This window comes from Eulemur rufifrons, chromosome 8 (assembly GCF_041146395.1).
Source record: "Eulemur rufifrons isolate Redbay chromosome 8, OSU_ERuf_1, whole genome shotgun sequence".
In the NCBI taxonomy this organism is placed as follows: domain Eukaryota; kingdom Metazoa; phylum Chordata; class Mammalia; order Primates; family Lemuridae; genus Eulemur; species Eulemur rufifrons.
This window is the reverse complement of record NC_090990.1, coordinates 112316926-112338285: the sequence shown is the minus strand read 5'-3', so window position 1 is coordinate 112338285 and position 21360 is coordinate 112316926. Positions and strand designations below refer to the sequence as shown.

At 38.3% G+C, this 21360-nt stretch overlaps 1 protein-coding gene across 1 annotated transcript in view; it reads left to right on the top strand.

The window, feature by feature from the left end:
- The window catches only part of LRIG2 (leucine rich repeats and immunoglobulin like domains 2), a 50973-nt gene extending 36568 nt beyond the window's left edge, over window positions 1–14405 (top strand). The window contains exons 13-18 of the mRNA XM_069478960.1: window positions 2655–2975; window positions 4344–4625; window positions 6380–6829; window positions 7904–8053; window positions 10267–10557; window positions 13586–14405. Coding sequence (XP_069335061.1) covers window positions 2655–2975; window positions 4344–4625; window positions 6380–6829; window positions 7904–8053; window positions 10267–10557; window positions 13586–13812 — 1721 coding nt within the window. The 3' untranslated portion in view covers window positions 13813–14405. The remainder of the gene's footprint in view (window positions 1–2654; window positions 2976–4343; window positions 4626–6379; window positions 6830–7903; window positions 8054–10266; window positions 10558–13585) is intronic.
- Window positions 14406–21360: the final 6955 nt, after the last annotated feature.

The window sequence follows — 21360 nt, the reverse complement described above, 5'->3', positions numbered from 1 at the left end:
ATCCTTCTGCCTCAGCCTCCCAAGTTGCTGGGACTACAGGCATGTGCCACCATGCCTGGCTAGTTTTTTCTGTATATGTTTTTAGTTGTCCAGCTAATTTCTTTCTATTTTTAGTAGAGACAGGATCTCGCTCTTACTCAGGCTGGTCTCGAACTCCTGAGCTCACAGGATCCACCCGCCTTGGCCTCCCAGAGTGCTGGGATTACAGGCGTGAGCCACCTCGCCTGGCCTTGGTAGTAAGATTCCTGAATCAAAAAAATATGATTTTTTTTTTTTTACATGAACATTTTTAGTAGATCTTGGAAAGTGACACCAGGTATTTTCCAAAAAGATAGCTCTAGTTTATGTTGTCACCAGCAATGTATGAATGTACTGATTTCATGTAGTTTGTATTTTTGATGTAGTTTCTTAAGACTAAAGTGGCAGGGTTTTGCTTTTTCCTTGAGAAGAGGAGGATAGTCATAGGCAAGTTGTCCTGATTCTAACACTTGTAATTTCACATAATGAACTATATTGTACTTTCGCAACTTGGAAATTTTTCCTTTACACTTAACTTTCGTTTAAAGTGAAATGAATGATTCTTAGCTTTACATAGGAGAACTCTTAGATCATTGTATCTGTGTTGCATATCACTAGTATCTCTGTTCATTTGGGTACCTGTATTAATATATTGCCAGATCTTTTTTCACAATCCACTTAAAGGTGCTTGAGACACTTGGCAGTTCAGGCCCACAAAGTACTTCCATTGTTTTAACAAATTTTAAAGAAGAAAATAAAGAATCTAAAGATTAAATTCTGCTTACATTGCTACACATTCCTGTTTTTTTTTTTTTTTTCCAACATACGGGTTTATATTTAATATAGTACTTCTCACCAGGAGGATGTTAATTAATATAAGGGTTTTTTTTTTTTACATTAGATCTCTTTATTTCCATGTTAATATTCAGTTTTTTTAATTACATCTTTTTTCCATTTCAATATTAGATACACTGAATATATTTTCCTAAATGTTTTTTACCTAGTAATAAACATTTCAATTTTTGGCTGACTGTGGGGTATCTAAATACACTATTAACTTGGGAGATAAAACAAAAATCTAATAAAAATATGGAGAAGAGACTCCTCAACAATTCAAGAAGAGTGATTATAACTTAACAGTGGCAATTTCCTCGGATTCTAGGCAAAAGCTTCCTTCCTGTTTCACGTGCTTTGAAAATTCTAAAACTACAATATATTACATATATAAATTTCAGCCATCTTACTTCTTTGACGGCCTTTCTAACAAGTAAATGCAAATTATAGTCTATACTTTTTAGTACATTACTTGTGAAGAAAACATATTTTCCCATTTATATATCAGTCTGTTCCCATTTTAAGGGAAGCAACAAAGAATGTGAAACTCCCCTATTTACTGTTGCTTGGAAACTTTCAGACACCAAAGTTCAGGTTTAGCCTCAACATAAAAGTTTTCAGGGCAAGGTTTGATTCAGGAGGCCCTTCAAAGTCACTCACATCTGTCCTTTTCTATGCAAGTACCCCAAGGCAAGCACAAATGCCTGTAACGCTGAGAACCACACCTAACGAGAGAGCATTTGCATCTCTAGCTTCCACTGCTTCAACAACAGGCAGTACCAAAAACAGTGAAATGAGAACTGAGAGCAATTGTGTTGAAACTGAAGTCATGATGTTGGAATCTTGAGGGCTGAAGTTTCCAAAGAAATTGTGTATATATAATTCTATCTGACTTGGAATTTTTCCTTTCCTGGAGCTCTGGATGCTAAGGCCAAGAGGTTCCATATGATACAGCCTTCTAGGAAGCAGCCATTATAGGAATCCACACATTCCCTTTTGACTCAGTTTTAAATGTAGACATACTATATATTTTATGCTCCTTTTCCACTTTTCACTTTTATGGCACAATGAAATGTTACCCAGTGAAGATATTGGTTAAGAATTCGTATACCTGCTTCTCTGAATCAGTCAAATAATATTTTTATTTATGAATTTATATTTTATTAGCCAGTCTTAAGCCAATCTTGATTTAGACATTTGACATGTCTGGAATTTTTTACTATTTTAGGTAAAAGCTATGCACATACAAAGTACTTTCAAATAATTTGTTTTATTAATAGGTATTCCCTGTGAAATATAAGTTCATAATCCCCATGTTCTACATTGACATAGAAAAGGTAGTGGTTATGTACATGTTTATGTATGTATTATATACATACATATATATATATATATATACACACAGGGTAATAGAATTAGAACTTGTCTTGAGATTCTAATATAAGGTTTCTCTTTTTCCCCAATAACTGGTGATCCTTAAAAAATACATTCTAAGCACACAAGTGACAGTAAGAGATAGTGGTAAGAGTGCTGAATCCTGAAGTCAGAAAACTTTGAGTTCCAGTCCAGGTTCTGCCACTGACTCACAAGTCTTTGAGCAAGTCACTTGACATTTCTGGGCCTCATTTTCCCCATCAAGTAAACAAACAAGGGAATTGGGCTCTAGTGCTATAGTTGCTTTCAACCTTAATATGCCATGTTGTAAACAGAACACACAGTTTGACAGTATTTGTTTTACAATTGAACCTTAAGAAGCAAAGATAAATAACTGACTTGGCTACTGCTGCATTTTTTCCCCTTAGATGATTTTCTCAAGCCACAGATGAGGACACATCCTGAAAACACAGTTGCTCTAAGAGGCATGAACGTGACTCTGATATGCACTGCAGTGAGCAGCAGTGATTCACCCATGTCCACTGTGTGGCGCAAAGACAGTGAACTCCTCTATGATGTGGATATTGAGAATTTTGTTCGTTATCGGCAGCAAGCTGGAGAAGTTCTGGAATATACCAGTATCTTACATCTTTTCAATGTGAATTTCACAGATGAAGGAAAGTATCAGTGTATTGTTACCAATCACTTTGGTTCCAATTATTCTCAGAAAGCCAGACTGACTGTGAATGGTAAGGAATTATGCTCTTTGATTTTTTTGTTTTTTAGTTTAGAAGAATTTTTCATGTTCAGTTTTTAAATCACTTGATAAAAAAAAAATTAGGCTAAACCTGACATTAGAGGAGGGAATCTTACTGTTGCCTTTAGGTTGTGATGCTGTATTGAGTGGGTGGGATTTTTGGATTAGCCAGTCTGCCCACTTAGTCTCTCTAATTGGTCTTTGATTGAAGGGTAAATTTCGTAGACCTAGGAGATATACACTACTTTCACTGTTTATGCTTTTTAAAACATTCTTTTGAAATTCTCAATTTTCTTTCTAGAACCATACATCTCTCCTGAAAACTATGAAATTTATTCCTGATGGGCCTTCTAATAGAAGTATTTAGGACATTTCTGGGTCCAGTGATCATTGTTATTGTCTAAATGTAATCACAATCCTTGTTTGAAATTAATGTTCTTCTTCCCTGTGGCTGCAAAAAAACTTCTCCAGAATAGTTTGATTTCTCTATTGCTTATGAGATTAACTACAACATTTTAGGCTTTGTGCAGCTGAAAGATGTGCTTGTGTCTTGCTTCTGTGTTTTTTTTGTTTTTTTTTCTCTTCTTTTTTTTTTTTTTTTTTTGAGACAGAGTCTTACTCTGTTGCCCAGGCTAGAGTGAGTGCCGTGGCGTCAGCCTAGCTCACAGCAACTTCAAACTCCTGAGCTCAAGCGAGCCTCCCAAGTAGCTGGGACTACAGGCATGCGCCACCATGCCCGGCTAATTTTTTCTATATATATTTTTAGCTGTCCATATAATTTCTTTCTATTTTAGTAGAGGTGGGGTCTCGCTCTTGCTCAGGCTGGTCTCGAACTCCTGAGCTCAAACGATCCGCCCACCTCGGCCTCCCAGAGTGCTAGGATTACAGGCGTGAGCCACCGCGCCCGGCCGCTTCTGTGTTTCTTAATGAGATTTTTGAAGGCATAAATTGTTTTGGCATCCAGTTCCCTTGACAGCCTTGTAGATTTTAATTTGTGAAGTACTGTTTAGCTATACATGTGAGGGGGTTGTAGTAGATGTCAGGTTCTAAAATATGGAGTTCAGAAAGGTTTGTGGCCTTCTGCTTTCCCTGTTTCCATCAGATGATCAGGTAGGTGTCATGCATCCTAAAAGAGTTAGTTGTCAACTGTGTTCTAGATACTCTGAGATTCTGGGAGAATACATGGCCTCTAAATCTATATTCACTGTCAATCCAGAGAGAGAGCATGTCTTCTCAAAGAAATGGAGCATTATAACAGTTGGGGTTTTGCTGCTAGACTCTTTAAGGTGTATTTGTATGCATATGTGTATGTGTGATTTTTTCACCACCCACTTTTTCTTGGTGATCTTTCTTGGAACAGAGATGCCATCTTTTCTGAAAACTCCAATGGATCTAACTATTCGCACTGGTGCCATGGCCAGATTAGAATGTGCTGCAGAAGGACACCCTGCTCCTCAGATTTCCTGGCAGAAAGATGGTGGTACTGACTTTCCTGCAGCTCGAGAAAGACGGATGCATGTCATGCCCGAAGATGATGTCTTCTTTATTGCCAATGTGAAAATAGAAGACATGGGAATCTACAGCTGCATGGCACAAAATATAGCAGGGGGCCTCTCAGCAAATGCCTCACTAACAGTGTTAGGTACGTTTGCTACTCAATGGATCTGTGCTTTTGTTGGAGCCTTTTGGGAGCTACTGTTGGTTTTAATGACAAGAAAAATAATTTTGAGATTATTGTGATTCTTGCGTATTTGTTATTTTGCTATTTTATGCAGGGTTATGTCCAGTCTAGGAGATTTGTGGGTCAGATAACTGAAATGTAGGAAAATGTGGGCAAAAGTAGGGATTTTTATCACATGAATTGAAAATTCAGATTCCTTTGTCAAACTTAACACTTTTATGTTTCCCTCTGTAAGGTTTCTACTTTATGTATTTTTTAAAAATTATTCAGTGAGTTTACACTGAGAATTCCTCTATTTTTCTTTGAAGTATCCCAGCCATTTCATACTGCTTTACGTATGGCTTCACAGAGAACCTAAGATAATGTAACGGTTGTTCCCCATAGTTCATTTTTTTGAAAAAATTTATTATAATAAAAAAAAGTAATCTCTTTTCCTCTCAGTGAGCTTGCTTAATCCTATGTTCTGATAAAACATTTTGGTTTTTCTGTTTTTTCCTAAAAATTTCCCCTGAATAGCTTGTTTTTGTTTTTTCTTATTAGAATACTTTTCTTCATGGAACTCAAATCCAAGACAAATTCTACTTTCCAGTTCTCTATTTCCCTAGATGTTAGGTTGTTTTTTTTTTAAAGTTTGTGGTTTATGTTGTTTACTTGTGTAATCAGAAAAATAAGTAGTTTGTTGTTTTAAAAACTGAAGACATACAGAAAATTAAGAAAAGGGAAGGAAATTCACTTAAACACTGCTAAAGATTTTAGCATATTCTAGACTTTTTCCCTTCTTTTTTTTTTTTAAAATATGAAGGGGTGGGGGGTTGTAAGGAGGGGTGTTCACTTGCCTTGTTTTTTTTTTGTTGTTGTTGAGACAGAGTCTCACTGTGTTGCCCTGGGTAGAGTACAGTGGCATCATTGTAGCTCACTGCCTTCAACTCCTGGGCTCTAAGCAGTCTTTCTGCCCTAGCCTCCCGTGTAGCTGGGACTACAGGTGCGTGCTGCAAGGCCTGGCTCGGTTTTTTTTCTTTCTTTTTGGTAGAGATGGGGTCTCACTCTTGCTCAGGCTAGTCTTGAACTCCTGAGCTCAAGCAATCCTCTCGCCTTGGCCTCCCAGAGTGCTAGGATTACAGGCGTGAGCCACGGCATTTCCCTTCGTTTTTATGTAATTAAGTATCCCTACCTTTTTTCATTTAATATTATATCACAGGGGTTACCCTGTCATTTAAAAAAGTCTTCATAAAATGTCATGTGGCTGTGCTATAATTTACTTAATCGGGTAGGTTTTTAGATATTTGCCTTTATTAAAAATTACAACTGGTCAGGCATTGGTGGCTCACACCTATAGTCCCAGCACTTTGGGAGGCCGAGGCAGAAGGATCACTTGAGACCAGGAGTTAGAGGCTGCAGTGGGGTACGATACGCACCACTGACTCGAGCCTGGGTGACAGTGAGGCCCTGTCTCTCCAAAAAAAATTACAACTTATTTTGTAATAGACAAAATATCTAAATCTTTGAACTTCTTACCTAAGATAGCTTGTCCAAGATGGAATTTTTGAGATAAGATTTAGGCTCTTTTGATGTTTTTGTTTTTCTAAAACATTAACTTTTAATTCTCCCATGAGTATATGAAAGTGCTCATTTCATCATACTCTCATTAGTCTAATTCAGTAGGATTTAGGGAACAAAATTGCCTAACTTATTTTTTTTAAATGTTCTCCTGTTAGAGACACCCTCATTTATTAGACCTCTGGAAGATAAGACAGTAACTCGAGGTGAGACTGCAGTATTACAGTGCATAGCTGGAGGGAGTCCTGCCCCTCGCCTCAATTGGACTAAAGATGATGGACCACTGCTGGTGACAGAACGACACTTCTTTGCTGCAGCCAACCAGCTTCTCATCATTGTAGATGCTGGACTAGAAGATGCTGGGAAATATACCTGCATTATGTCTAACACCCTTGGGACAGAACGTGGCCACATTTACTTAAATGTCATTTCATCCCCAAATTGTGACTCTTCCCAGAGTAGCATTGGACATGAAGATGATGGCTGGACCACAGTTGGCATTGTCATCATTGTTGTGGTCTGCTGTGTTGTGGGCACCTCTTTGATCTGGGTCATTGTTATATACCACATGAGAAGGAAAAATGAAGACTATAGTATCACAAACACAGGTGAGTGGTACCCAGATGACACCTAAGGTTTATACTTAAGTCAAGACTGTAGTCTATTTGTGACCAGCCTGGGCAACAGTGAGACGTTTCTCTACAAAAAATAGAAAAATTAGCTGGGTGTAGTGGTACGTGCCTGTAGTCCCAGCTACTGAGGAGGCAGGATGATCACTTGAGCCCAGGAGTTTGAGGTTGCAGTGAGCTATGATGACGCCACTGCACTCTAGCCAGGGCTATAGAAGAGCAAGACCCTCTCTCAGAAACAAACAAACAAACAAAAAAACCCCAAAAGAATGTAGTATAGGATTATATTTTACAATAAATATAGAAAACTGGGAGCCAGCTGTGGTGGCACGTGCCTGTAGTCCCAGCTACTGGGGAGGCTGAGGTGGGAGGATCACTTGAGCCCAGGAGTTCAAGGTCAGCCTGGGCAACATAATAAGACATCATCTCTTAAAAAAACAAACAAAAAAAAAATTAGGAGCTGTTTTATATTACCTGATATGTGGTATAAGGAAATTTTTTGTTAAAATGTTCAACTTCTTTAATATAACAGAACCTCTTTGAGGAATAATTTTAAGAATTTGTAAACACTATCCCAAAACTTTGTTCTTATAAATGGATTACAGGTGCATCTTCTTCCTTTCATGCCTAAGGCTCATTTTCATTATAATTTTGCTTTTGGGAAAAATGGAGCTCCTATGATTGAGATCAGTCTTTTTTTTTTTTTTTTTAACTAAATATAAGGCTGGATAATTGAGATCAGTCTTTTACAAGTCTCACCCTGAAACCCTGAAATCCTGCGAGAGAAGAGATCCAGTCAGATAGATTTTGAAAGTATGGGTGTAGATAAGATTTTTAATCTTTAGGTTTTGGTAATACTTTTAAAATGAAGCTTTGATAAGAAATCTAGTGAGAAATAGTCTTAGAGGAAGTACTAAATTCTGTTGGGGTCCCAGGTACATGCCATTTTCCTAGCCAGTAGTTTCAAAGTGGAACACATTTGCAAAATAATTTTCTGAATGTTGGTTTCAACTGCCTAACTTTATTTGAGAGTCATAGATGTCTCTTTTACAGAGGAGCTCAATCTGCCTGCAGACATTCCCAGCTACTTGTCTTCCCAAGGAACACTGTCTGAGCCACAGGAAGGGTACAGCAACTCTGAGGCAGGCAGTCATCAGCAACTGATGCCTCCCGTCAATGGATATATACACAAAGGCACTGATGGTAATGACTCTTTGTTATTCTTGGTTACAATTTCAGCCTATCCTATTGTTTATTTTTCAGTATGTAATTTCTCCATTAACCTGAAGCAATATTTAAAAATTATATACTCAATGAAATCATTTAGCCTTTTGCAAACTAGGATGGAACTGGACTAAAGTCTTATCAAGAGAAGAAAATCATCTTATAGAAAGCAAAAACACATCATCCTTTTTTTTTTTTTTTTTTTTTTTGACAGAGTGTCGCTTTGTTGCCCAGGCTAGAGTGAGTGCCGTGGTGTCAGCCTAGCTCACAGCAACCTCAAACGCCTGGGCTTAAGCAATCCTACTGCCTCAGCCTCCCGAGTAGCTGGGACTACAGGCATGCGCCACCATGCCCGGCTAACTTTTTTTTTTTCTAGATATATTTTAGTTGGCCAGATAATTTCTTTCTATTTTTAGTAGAGACGAGGTCTCGCTCATTGCTCAGGCTGGTCTTGAACTCCTGACCTTGAGCGATCCACCCGCCTCGGCCTCCCAGAGTGCTAGGATTACAGGCGTGAGCCACCGCGCCCGGCCCACATCATCCTTAAATGAGAGATTGGAGTACACTGTAGAGGCTCCTAAACCTGTGTTATTACAGGAAGGGAATGTTCTGGAAACTTTTATCAAGTGTCTCTTACCCCTTTCAAGCATGGGGTACTTCAAATGACGTCCAGGGGAGGTTTGTTTCTCCTGCTGACAGGTAAATATTCAGTAAAGTTTAAAGAGTAACTAGAAACTGGGCACAGTGGGACATGCCTGTTGTCCTAGCTATTTGGCAGGCTGAGGTGGGAGGATTGCTTGAGCCCAGGAGCTTGAGGCTATAGTGTGCTGTGATTGGGCCTATGCATAACCATTGCACTCTAGCTTGGGCATCATAGCAAGACACCATCTCAAATAAATAAATAAATAGATAGATAGATAGTAGCAGTTGTTTTCAGTATATATTGGAGAACATCAGAGAGATATAAAATATTTCTTAATTAAACGAACCTGGGATCTCAACACTACATCTCTTCCCTCCACCCTTTCACCACCTTCACTACCATGGGGAGTGACAGAACACAGGGAGGGGAATTGAGAGATAGAATTGGTTTGATTCCTAGTTCTTCCTCTTTCAGCTCTGTGACCATGAACAATTAAGATCTAAGCTTTAGTTTCCTCATTTTTAAGTAAAGAAATAATACATTATAAAGTACTTCCCCCAAGATTCTCATAGATTCTTTCAACAAATCTGTGTGGTACTTCAAGTACCATACAAATGAAAGATTTGTTCCATTTCTTCAGAGATTTTTTTTTTTAGGCTGGGTGTCAATAGAACTTTTCTATATAATTGATAAATGGAATTTTACTTTGGCTTTTCATGGAAAAGGGGTATTTCTGACTTTTAAAAGAATATATGAAAGTCTCTACTCTTTGAAATTTGTGGGAAATAACACCGCTTTCTGGGTTAAACTAAATTACTTTGGTTTCTTCTAGTTCTAATATTCTATTGCTTGATCTTTAATAAGTAACTCGCTCTTTATTTCTCACTCTCTCTTCTCTCCTTCATCATTCGGTTTTCAAAGCACATAATAGTCCAGGGAGCTCATTATTAAAGCTTTACTTTTGGCAACCATACACTTGTCAGGCTCTTGACTGTCAGAGGCTTTCTCTGGAGATGATTGTAGCAGTTGGCGTTACTTAACCTCTTAACTCATGAAAATAACTGGACTTTCATGAAGTGAAATCATTATAACTCCTTGTTCTCTGCCTTACTTTGCTTAAGCCAAGCATGTGTCTTATAGCACAGTTCCAGCCTTGTCTTGGCTCCCTTTGATTTGAGTATGACCTATCCAGGCTGGACAGAGATGATTCAGTGTAATATTCAAGAGCATGGGCTCTGGAGCCAGAATGCCTGGGTTCAAGTGTCTGTTCCTCAGTCTGGCAATGTGACTTTGGTCAAGTTACTTAACTTTTCTGTGCTATAGTCACTCTATCTGTAATGTGGGGAATAATAATACCTACCTCATAGGGATATTGTGAAAAATAAAGGAGGTAATTGACAGAAAGCTTGAAACTTCACCTCATTTATAAAGTAAGTGTTCCATAAATGCTAGCAATAATGATGATGACAACTGTTGAAGAAAACTGATGATTAGCAAAACTAATTCCTTAATGGAAGGATATTTGGATTCTTTCCCTTGTTTTCGTTAGGTGGCACTGGTACCCGGGTGATCTGCTCAGATTGTTATGACAATGCCAACATCTACTCCAGGACCCGAGAATACTGTCCGTATACCTATATTGCTGAGGAGGATGTTTTAGATCAGACACTGTCCAGCCTCATGGTCCAGATGCCCAAAGAGACATACTTAGCACATCCTCCCCACAGTGCTGCTGCCCTGGAGAGCTTGATACCATCAGCAGACAGAGAGCTGTCTGCCTTTCCCACCAACCATGATAGGATGAATGAGAAGAAACTTTCCTCCACACAGATGAGCAGTGGTAAGGGGTTCATTTTTTTGTTGTTGTTTATTTTGTTTTCACTTTCACCTAATTGACTTTTCCTTCTATCAAATAGGCCGCACTCTTATTTGACAGGAAGCAAACAAATTGGTTTACTGGAGTAATTGGCCATTGTTAACTGGTGTAAACTAGAGCCAGAGATTTTTACATATTAGAATTACAAAGAAGTCTTCATCTGTAGGATGAAAACAGCTTTTGTCGGGGAAACAAGATCACACTATTGAAAATTCAGAGGCCACACAGAAATAGCTTGCTTTTTTTTTTTTTTCCAGCTCATTATGGGAGTACAAAAGTTCAGGTTATATATATTGCCCATGCCCCCCCATCCCCCCGAGTTGGAGCTTCAAGCATGTCCATTCCCTAGACAGTGCACATCGCACTCATCATATAGGTATGCACCCATCCCCTCCCCCCACCCCCATCCCCCCCAGTCAGAACTTCAAGCGTGTCCATTCCCCAGGCAGTGCACATCGCACTCATCAAGTAAGTGTACACCCATCCCTTCCCCCCAGCCCCCACCTCTGTCTGATACCCAATTGATGTTATTCCCAAATGTGCACTCAGGGAAACCAGTTTGCTGGTGAGTACATGTGGTGTTTGTTTTTCCATTCTTGGGATACTTCACTTAATAGAATGGGTTCCAGCTCTCTCCAGGAGAACCAAAGAGATGCCATATCGCCATTATTTCTAATAGCTGAGTAATATTCCATGGTATACATATACCACATTTTGCTAATCCATTCATGAATTGATGGGCATTTGGGTTGTTTCCACATCTTTTCACATACTACACATCAGATAAAGGACTGATAATAAGAATCTATTTAGAACTCAGGAAAATCAGTAAGAAAAAATCGAACAACCCTATCAAAAAGTGGGCAAAGAACATGAATAGAAATTTTTCAAAAGAAGATATAAAAATGGCTTAACAAACATATGAAAAAATGTTCAACATCTCTAATCATCAGGGAAATGCAAATCAAAACCACAATGAGATATCACTTAACTCCAGTGAGAATGGCCTTTACCAAAAAATCCCAAAACAATACATGTTGGCGTGGATGCGGAGAGACAGGTACACTCATACACTGCTGGTGGGACTGCAAACTAGTGCAACCCCTGTGGAAAGCAATGTGGAGATACCTTAAACAGATTCAAGTAGACCTACCATTCGATCCAGCAATCTCATTATTGGGCATCTACCCAGAAGAACAAAAGTCATTCTGTAAAAAAGACACCTGCACCCGAATGTTTATAGCAGCACAATTCACAATTGCAAAGATGCAGAAATAGCTTTTAAAAAGTTTCGTATAAGGTATTGATAATTTTTTTCTTCCACCTTTATTTAAAATAATATAATTTGGTCATAATTTTGTGAAAATTTTTACTGAGAAGATTTTAAAATGGTTTGTTTTGTTGGTGTTCTGTCAGGTAAGTAATCTCAGCATTGCTTGGCAGGTGTTTTCTTTATCCCATGGGTATGATTAGGTCCATAAGTGGTAAAGCAGTTTTGGGATAGTGTCTTCTGTCCCACATGGCCCAAGAAAAGAAATACACATTATATTGTATATATGAGGCATTTGATAATAACTTGGCATTTGAAACAAAACTCTATTTCTAGACCATGAAGGGTACTACTGAGCATGTCTTCCTGTCCATCCAGGCTTTAAATCAGCTTTCATTTCCTGTCAGCCTGAAATGGAAGAGCACTGGAAATAGAGTAGGAAGTGAGACCTATAGGTTTATAGAGGAAGGCAAAGTATACAGTGGTACTTCCATGGCTGGTTCAAGCAGGAGTAAATGATTTAATGTGGGACTTAAGATGTGCTCTGTTGTTCTTAAAAGACCAACTCTAAAGATTTCTAAAGAGGGTACAGGTCAGAAAAAGTACTGTTATTGAAGTTAGTCTCTTATTTTTACATTCAGTATGGGTGAAAGAAACACACGAACAGTAAATCCATCTTTCCATGTCCTAGAAGAGTTACACAGATAGGGTGTAAGAAGAACCAGAAATGCAGTCCATCTTTTTTCTAACCTTAGAGATACTTTAATTTTTAATCTGGTCTGTAGGTGAGGAAATAGAAAATGAGAGTGCTTTGGTGCATTGCCTACTCTTTACCAAAGTACTCTAGCTTCTTGTTATTCAAAGTGTGGTCTGTGGACTGTCAGCATCACCATTACTTAGGAGCTTGTTAGAAATGCAGAGTCATAGTCCCACCCTAGACCTAGTAAATCAGAGTCTACATTTTAACAAGATCCCCAGGTTATTCCTGTGCATATTAAAGCTTGAGAAACCCTGCTATAGTTTACTTTTCGCATGGATTTTATTAGTATTATTTTTATTATTATTTCTAGGTTTGTTTCTAATACATAAATAGGTACTGGCTGTTTTTTCCGAAAATTCGCCCCATGAAGTTAATATAACTTTTAGTACACGGTCCTTGGGACAATAGCATACAACTGCGGTAAATAAGAATGAGAAATGCGTATTTTTTAAGCCAAAGTGCAGATAATCTGATTTAATATAGCTGCTTTTGATTATTTGTTGTTAGAATTATTGACATGCTACAAGTTGGAAGGGAATGATTGTTTTTAAAACACTTTTATAATATATTTAAAGATATTATCTATGTATCATGAAACTTTCATTACAATATGGAAACCAGTAAGTCTCTTGTATTTCTTTTCTGTGTGTCTAAAGAGTTTTACTTTCAAATTTTTGTAGCAGCAGAACCACTAAAATAACACATAAAAATTCATGATACATAGCATGGTCTCAGTATATAATTGCTTAGGTTTGTTGAGTGGAAAGGTTTGAAAGACCATGTTCGGTTTCTATTTTGTTGTGGCTAAGAAGATGGCAAGTGTACATTTGATCTCAATGTCCTTATTCAGGAACATTGGACATCTTTATTTCTTTGAGGACTTGGTTAAAAAGACATTAGGTTTTAGAAAATTAATGTTGAACTTCTGGTCACCACTGATTATTCTTGTCTCTCTTTCACAGAAACATTGCAGCGGCCTCTGTGGAATGTAAACAGAGAACTAGGCCTGCCTCATCCTCCCTTTTCCCAGCAGCCAGTTCTTGAGTCACCACAACTTCATCAAAATGAGGGCCTGGCAGAGAGGAATCCAGATTGTTCCGCTTCCCCCATGTCCTGCCACAGGTTACAGGACCACACTTTTGATTTTAATAGGACTCAGAACATTCAAGATGGTAGCGAGGGCACGTGAAACTCACTTGAGGATGAAATCTGGGCAAAGACTCATTAATTAATTTTGTATTTACTACCTCGGAGTTCAGAAGAAACCCCAAGTCAGCATTTGTTTTACTCTTTGTTTACGATTACATCTGACCACACCAAAGTGGGCCACACATTTTTTTGGGCATATACCCAATGAAGAAAGGGCAATGGCTGACAGAAATGGGTACACATGACCGAAATGTGCGGCATTGGCAGAGGGAAGATAAGGGGCAAAAGTGCTGATGATTCAGTGGGGATATGTCCAGGTGTCCATTTGCCTATCAGGAAGAGTCTCATTGCTGCTTACCATGCTGGATTGTCCCAGTCTTCAGAATGATCCTGAGAAAGCATTACTCCTTTGTTGTTCTACTTTGCCTTCTGAGGAGCAAAAATAACTCTGGGGCCCTTTGGCAAATGTGCCTGGGATTCTTCAGTGGTTTTAAGCAGATAGTTGAGATTGGGGCTTTGATATTCAAGGTCTTTGGCAAGAATCCCAGGCTTGACCAACTGGTACCAGGTTGAAGGCTTTTGTATTCTTGTGAATTTTTTTGTGTGTCCCTATTGCCAAGGGAGCTCATTGTAAATATATGTGCATTTATAAATAATTTTTCTATTCATTGACCATATGTGTTGGCTGCAATGTAAATATTTTTGATATGCCAAGATTATATATAATATCCAGTTATAATATTGACAGCAGCTTCTCAGATCACAGACGGTTTTTGTATAATTTGGTTTAGTGAGATCTAAAAACTTTGAAAACTTATTTGTTAAGTATATGTATAGAGTCAGAGTACTTAGTCATTGTGTACATACAAACAGTCTTAGTGTGATTAACTGCTTTCTTCATGCCTGGAGGTTCATATGTCTAATCACATACCGTCTGTTTACAAGTGCTAGGTGATACTCCCTTTCTAGCATAAAAAGCCTTGCTCTTTTAGAGCCTGGCCATCTATCACAGCCGTATGCACATAGATAGAGGAAAACTTGTTTTGAGAATATCTTCTCTTTTTTATTTTTTGGCTTCTTGATATTTTATTCTTAAACAGAAATTGGGGAAAGTTCATTTCTTCAGGAACCAACGATGCAGTTCAGGTTGTTGTTTCATATGTAAACATCACTTCAAAAGTGGATGCTTCAAAAGCTGGAGGCTGATTTAGATATTGCAGAACCTGTGTAGGAAGCAGTACTACTTGAATCAGAGCCAGAACAACTGCTGACATCAAAACTGTCTCCTTCCTTCCTTCTTCCTTCCTTTCTTTCCTCCTTTCTTTTCTTTTTTTTTTTTTTGAGATAGGGTCTCACTTTGTAGCTCAGGCTATAGTGCAGTGCCATCATCATAGCTCACTGCAGCCTCAAACTTGTGGGCAATTCTCTTGCCTGAATCTCCCAAGTAGCTAGGACTATAGGCATGCCACCACCACTCCTGGCTAATTTTTCTGTTTTTTGTAGGAAAAAAAAAAAAGGGTATTGCTTGCTCTTGCTCAGGCTGGTCTCAAACTCCTGGCCTCAAGCAATCTTCCCACCTCAGCCTGCCAAAGTGCTGAGATTAGAGGTGTGAGCTGCCACGGGCCCAGAACCATCTCTTTCATTCTGTGACTGCCCTTTCCATGTTTTGACTTGGGGGTGAGCCACTGGGATCTAAATCACTATCACCATCCATAAGTTTACTCAAGTCAGCAAATTTTGTCATTTTCTGCCTTAATGCTCTCTGAGTTGCAACAGATGTATTATTTAAATTGGTGTTTAAAATTCTGTGAACAGGAATTCCATTGATACTGAAATAAGTTTACACCTGCTTGATCAGAATGTGAAAACAATTTGGAGTCTTCCTTGTTTACTTTCTAAAGTGACAGTGTTGTTTGGTGTCTCAGATGTTAACTGAGTTCTATTAGATATGCTGTCTCTCGGCAAATATTCTCCAGGATGAATTCTTCTTGCTGTGACATCCAGAACTATGCTTAGATTTCTTGGTCTCCATATTCACCATTTCTGGTTTTATCTGAAGAATGTTCTCCTGGAAAGACATTCCTGGTTCCTTGAAGCTGCAAAAAGATACCCACTTTGCAACTGTGATTCAGCTGATTGCTATCTCAATGTTTCATGTTGCTGAGTTAAAGAAAATTTCTCAGCCTCATTTATCAGAGGCTGCTCAAAAGTCTGAGATGGTATAGTATCATGAAATCTTTGTGAAATTTCATGCCATCAATTTGGAGGCGACCTATTCTTAGTTCTCACTCTGGTTCTCTGATGGTGTGGGCTCCTGCTTTTCAGTCTTCTCTGACCTCTGATAGGTGGGACTTCCATTAATGCTTCAGTTGCACTTCATTTTGATCTAGATGACCTTGCAAACCTTGACTCAGATTGTGGATTTTCCACTTGCTTGTGGCAGTTTTCCATATTTTCTCCTCTGGGAAGTCTCAACAGATGATGCATATTCATTCTGTGTATTCGGACTCCCATGATGAAGGTTAATATTTATCCCTGCACTGAATCTGAAATTACTACCATATGGATTCCTTTGGCTTGCTGCTGTCCAAGCTTGGTTTTCTCTTTGTTCACTTCCTGTCATATTATCTGTTTGTCCAAAAGAGGTAAGCCAGTCTATTACAGACTCCTACCTAGTACTAGACATCACCTAAAGAGTCTCTCTCCCCTCTGTTTTCACCTGATTCTGTGGTGGATCATCTTTAATTTGTTTAACCTTCTCAGCAACTCTTCTTCTGTGCTTTCACCTGTGGTGCCTAGCAAATTGTTATCCCTCGTAAGCCTGTAGTTCTCCTCACTCAGGTTATTTACAAAGCAACAGAAAGCTTCTTCCTGAACCAATTGGTCCATCTGACTCCTGCACTGGGCTGTAGATCCATCTTTTTCATCGTGAGAATCTGAGTTTTCTGTCTTGAAGAACAATTGGAAAATTGACTGTTACAACATAGCGTTGAAATACCAGAGTGAGTTTTAGTTGTGTTCGCTTTGTGCTTTCTCTGAGTGGGAATATTTTCTTTCAGCAAAGTACTTCATTGATTGGGAAACCAAAGATTGCTTCTTTTCTATGTTGTGTTTTTAATCTCTCTTTTACCAATGCACAGTGTATCTTAAGAAGGGACAAGTGCTCTTGGGGGTAGAAGAATGTACAGAAATTCTTAAACTATAAAGCTTTAGAGTGGTCCTTGTTTTGTACAAGTGATTATTTAAGCCAAAAAGTTTTCTTGAATTTCTGATAGCAAAGAACTTTATGTAAGCAAGGAACTTAACACTCTAATGGACTATAATGGGCTAAAATTCTTCTTTCTTTGTGCTTTCAGGTTTCAGTATACATACTGTCTGATTCTATCCTCTAAATCTAACACTAGTTACTTACTGGATAACTTTGATTACTTAAATTAAAATACCTATTTTTTAAGTCCTTATAAATTTAAGAGTTTTAAACTCACATAATGTCTCAGGTTTTTGCCAGAAAGTTTAGCTGAATTTCATGCTTATTTTCAATCCTAAATTTTTCTCCCATGGGGAGCAGCATTTCTTTGCTGTTTAGTACTGCCACACCTTTCTTTTCCTCTTTAAACTGCCAGCCTCTGTACATTTTCACTTTGAACAACTTAAATATCACAATTTTCCTATCCCTTCAAGCTGCTATCTCTCTTCTTACTTACTAGGTTATGGTGTAATTTGGAATTAGGAGACCTGGTTTGCCAGCTCTGCTTGTTACTAGCTGTATAATCAAGGGCAAGTCCCATTACTTCTGTAGGCTCTATTTTCTCATTTATGAAGTGAGGGTATTTTTCTAGATGCTCTAAAGCCCTTTCCAACTGTAACATTCTGTGAATCTGTAATTCCCTCCAGGAACTAAGGAGGATTATGCTATTTTAATAAAAAGCTGCTTTTATGAAATGTTTGTTATAGTAGAACAAGAATAATGCTGCTTGTTCCAACTTGAACTAGATTTATTTCCTCTGTAGCAGGAGTAATGGTCTAAGAAATTCTCATGAGGAGAAAAAAAATATTCTGCTTCTAAACAGTATCAGTAAACATAAAGAATTTTGACTTATCAAAAAACCTCCCATTGTTCTCTAGAGCAGCATATCTGAATGTTAGTGTTGCTACAGCACACGGGAGTGTCGGAATCATCTGAGAGGTGTGCCACAACTAATTTTTAACTACTTTGTGACTCACCTTTCTAATGTTTTCAAAGTTATCCCCATAATTATAGTACTCTCACTCAAATTCTGACACATTTCCTGAGTGAAAAAAGTAGGGTTAGGCTGCCAGTGATTGTTGCAAGTGAGCATCAGCTGTCTTTTGTGAGAGGGCGGGAAACAGGCTGTGAGCCAGTGCTGTAGAAAATTTTTCATGTAGAAGTGCTGCCTCTGTACCTTAGCATAATGGTCCTACTGCCCTGGTGTCCGAGTCTGGTCTCCTAAAGGGCCAGGTTATTCTCTACTGTGTCAACTCAGATGGTTGAGATGTCCTCCTAGATGTTCCTAGCTTGTCTAAATAACTAGTCACATCTGTTTAAATGTGCAGAGCCTATCTCTGGTCTTAAATATATATATTTATTAATAAATTCTAAGCCTAGGAAAAGGAATTCCTGAAACTTTTCATTTTTGCATATGTTTTTGACCAAGCAGTGCTTTAACCCTCTAATATAAATAGTATTAGTGGTTCATGAGTGTTTTCTTCCTAGCAGCGTGATGTCTGCCTAATGCTAATTTAATCAGGGATGTTGCAAAACAAGGCAAACTAAATGCCTTGAGAGAAATACAACCCCACCCCCCATTGACCACTTCATTTCAGTATGGATACATAAATTCTGTTAATTTGTTTGTGCCCCTCTTAAGCTGATTCTCTAAGTCTACCTGGAAGAAAAAAAGTAGCATTTTCCTTAAACTCCAAGACTTACTGGCACAGGATCTACACCTAAGCCATTGGCTTTCTGTTACTCAGCAACTTCTCAAGTGCTTTCCCTCGTATGCAAGCTACTCTAAAACAGTTGCCTTTACGTTGCCCATTGTGGGTTACAAAAGGAATGTTAAAATGTGAAGCAATTTAGATTCTGTTATCCATTTTCCTATGAAAAAAGAGATGTGATAGAAGTTTTTAACTAACAGGTTGTCATATGAAATAAGGATTTTATTCTAAAGGACAGGAGTCATATAGGGAGGTGCATTATACACTTGCTAATAATTCTGTATAAACTAACTCTCTAAAAATTACTTTTATATGACAATTGGAATAATCAGCCCTTTGGGGGAAAGGTGTATGCAGAAGCTATATAATCATCTGTTAATAGTGGTGAAGAAATTTCTGTATTGAGATGGAATGTGGGCAAAATGACCTTTACAGTCTCTTTCAGTTTTGTCATTGGAAATCCCCAGAAGCAATCTGATAATCTTAAAACTTCGTCCTTCAAAATCCTTTGTATTCAGTTTAGAACATTTCAGGATTTTTTATAAACTAAAGAATTTTGGACTTTGGTTGACAAAAGGGGTCTGACTTGTATTCATGGCTGAAAACATGAAATTCTGGTCTTTTTAGGAAATCTATAAGTAGTTGGTAATATAAATGGCATTACTATACTAAAAAATTTTAAAGTCTAAAATGTATCATAACTCCCCCTTTTACTCTTAGATTTTTATTCTCATTCTTATCTGTGGGACCCCAATTGGAATGGGGTCAGAATTGTGGTGTTAAGTTTTATACCAGTATTTTACCCAATTATGTCACGGCCTTTTCTAATCATTTTAATATTCACAGAAATGCCAGAAGGATAATGGAGCAACATAGGTAAATGTGCTATCATTTTATGTGACATCCTCCATTTCTTACTTTGCTTCTTGATGCAGATTATGGAGGTGATTGTGAAAACAGTTGGACCTTAGAAGGTTGAGCTAAATTGTTTTTTTTTGTCAACCTGCAAGTAATGTATAATTTTTCTATTACATGATTTCTTTCCCTAGTTCAATTTAGCAGATTTTTCCCCCTACTTCTTCTACCTTAAACTTTTTTGTTTGGAGAACAATTTAATCCAAGATTGGTTAGCCTCGATTTTCTTTCTTTTTTGGACAATTGCCTGGTTCATGACAAAGTAACACGTTCTGAACTAAGAGATATATTATAAGCTGCACTCAACCAAACCACACCTGAAAACCAAAGAATCATTTGGAGGTTTTGTGGGTTCTAAGGTAGGTGTGTGTATGTGTTTTAAGAGTTAAGAGTTGGACCTGCTCCCTCAAGGCTGTGCTGAGTGTTTCTTAGCGGTCCTAATAATCCCCAAAAGACAGGGTGAGGATGAAGAAGGCTTGACTTATGCCTGTTTTCAGATGTAAGGAGTAAAGTGATCTTTTATCAGCTGTAACTGTCATAAAAAGAGAAATCGATCATCAGGTGGTCAAGTACTCTTGGGATAGCTCTTGGCTGCTTAACCTGGCCTCTTGATCCACAGAGAGGCTTATTTCTACCCTCTGATTTCCCCTATCCTTTTTTTCCCCCTGTTGTGGATGATGTCAGTGTGAACAGCCCTGATATTAGATGTACCTAAAGAGAGGTATAAGCCAAGTTGTTCAGTGTGGCCATTTCCTGGTATCTATTTATATTTTCTCACACATAAGAATGTATATTTTATAGAGCATGTGTTTGTCTACTTGTTTGTCTACTGTAATATGTCTTCAATAAAGCTAAAATACATTATGATTTTCTGATCTCTTACCTAAAGTAAAGCAGTTAAATGGTGCATTTTGAGTTTGTATCCTTTTGCAGGGTCTTCAAGTAGCTGTACAAGTTAAAACAGGGAAGAGTTGCTCTTCCCTAGTTCTTGCCAAGTCACATACTTCCTTGAGTCTGCCACGGCTGCAGGTGTAGCTGTGAGCCATGAGGACAGGCACGGTAGGCTCTCCTGCTTCCTCCCACTGCTGCTAGATGGCTGGCAGGTATGGAAACAAATATGCTTAATATTAATAGTTCACTCAAAAATAACAGTAATTTCTGCACAGGGAAGAATTTGAAGGCAATATTTTCTTTCTTTTTTTTTTTTTTTTTTTTGAGACAGTCTCGCTCTGTTGCCTGGGCTAGAGTGCCGTGGCATCAGCCTAGCTCACAGCAACCTCAAACTCCTGGGCTCAGGCAATCCTTCTGCCTCAGCCTCCCGAGTAGCTGGGACTACAGGCATGTGCCACCATGCCCGGCTAATTTTTTATATATATATTTTTAGTTGTCCAGCTAATTTCTTTCTATTTTATTAGTAGAGACAGGGTCTCGTTCTTGCTCAGGCTGTCTCGAACTCCTGAGCTCAAACGATCCGCCCACCTCGGCCTCCCAGAGTACTAGGATTACAGGTGTGAGCTATCACGCCTGGCCAACATTTTCTAATTTGGCAAATCTTTAACAATATTTGAAGAATGTCAATATTTTGGTCAACTTTTGTTACTGCACTATATCATAGGGGCAATTTCCTTTGAGACTGTGAACTCCTAGAAGGCGAGGCTCATAATATCAACCCCTTTGTGTACTCCTGCACTTTATTCTTTATGAGGCACTTTCC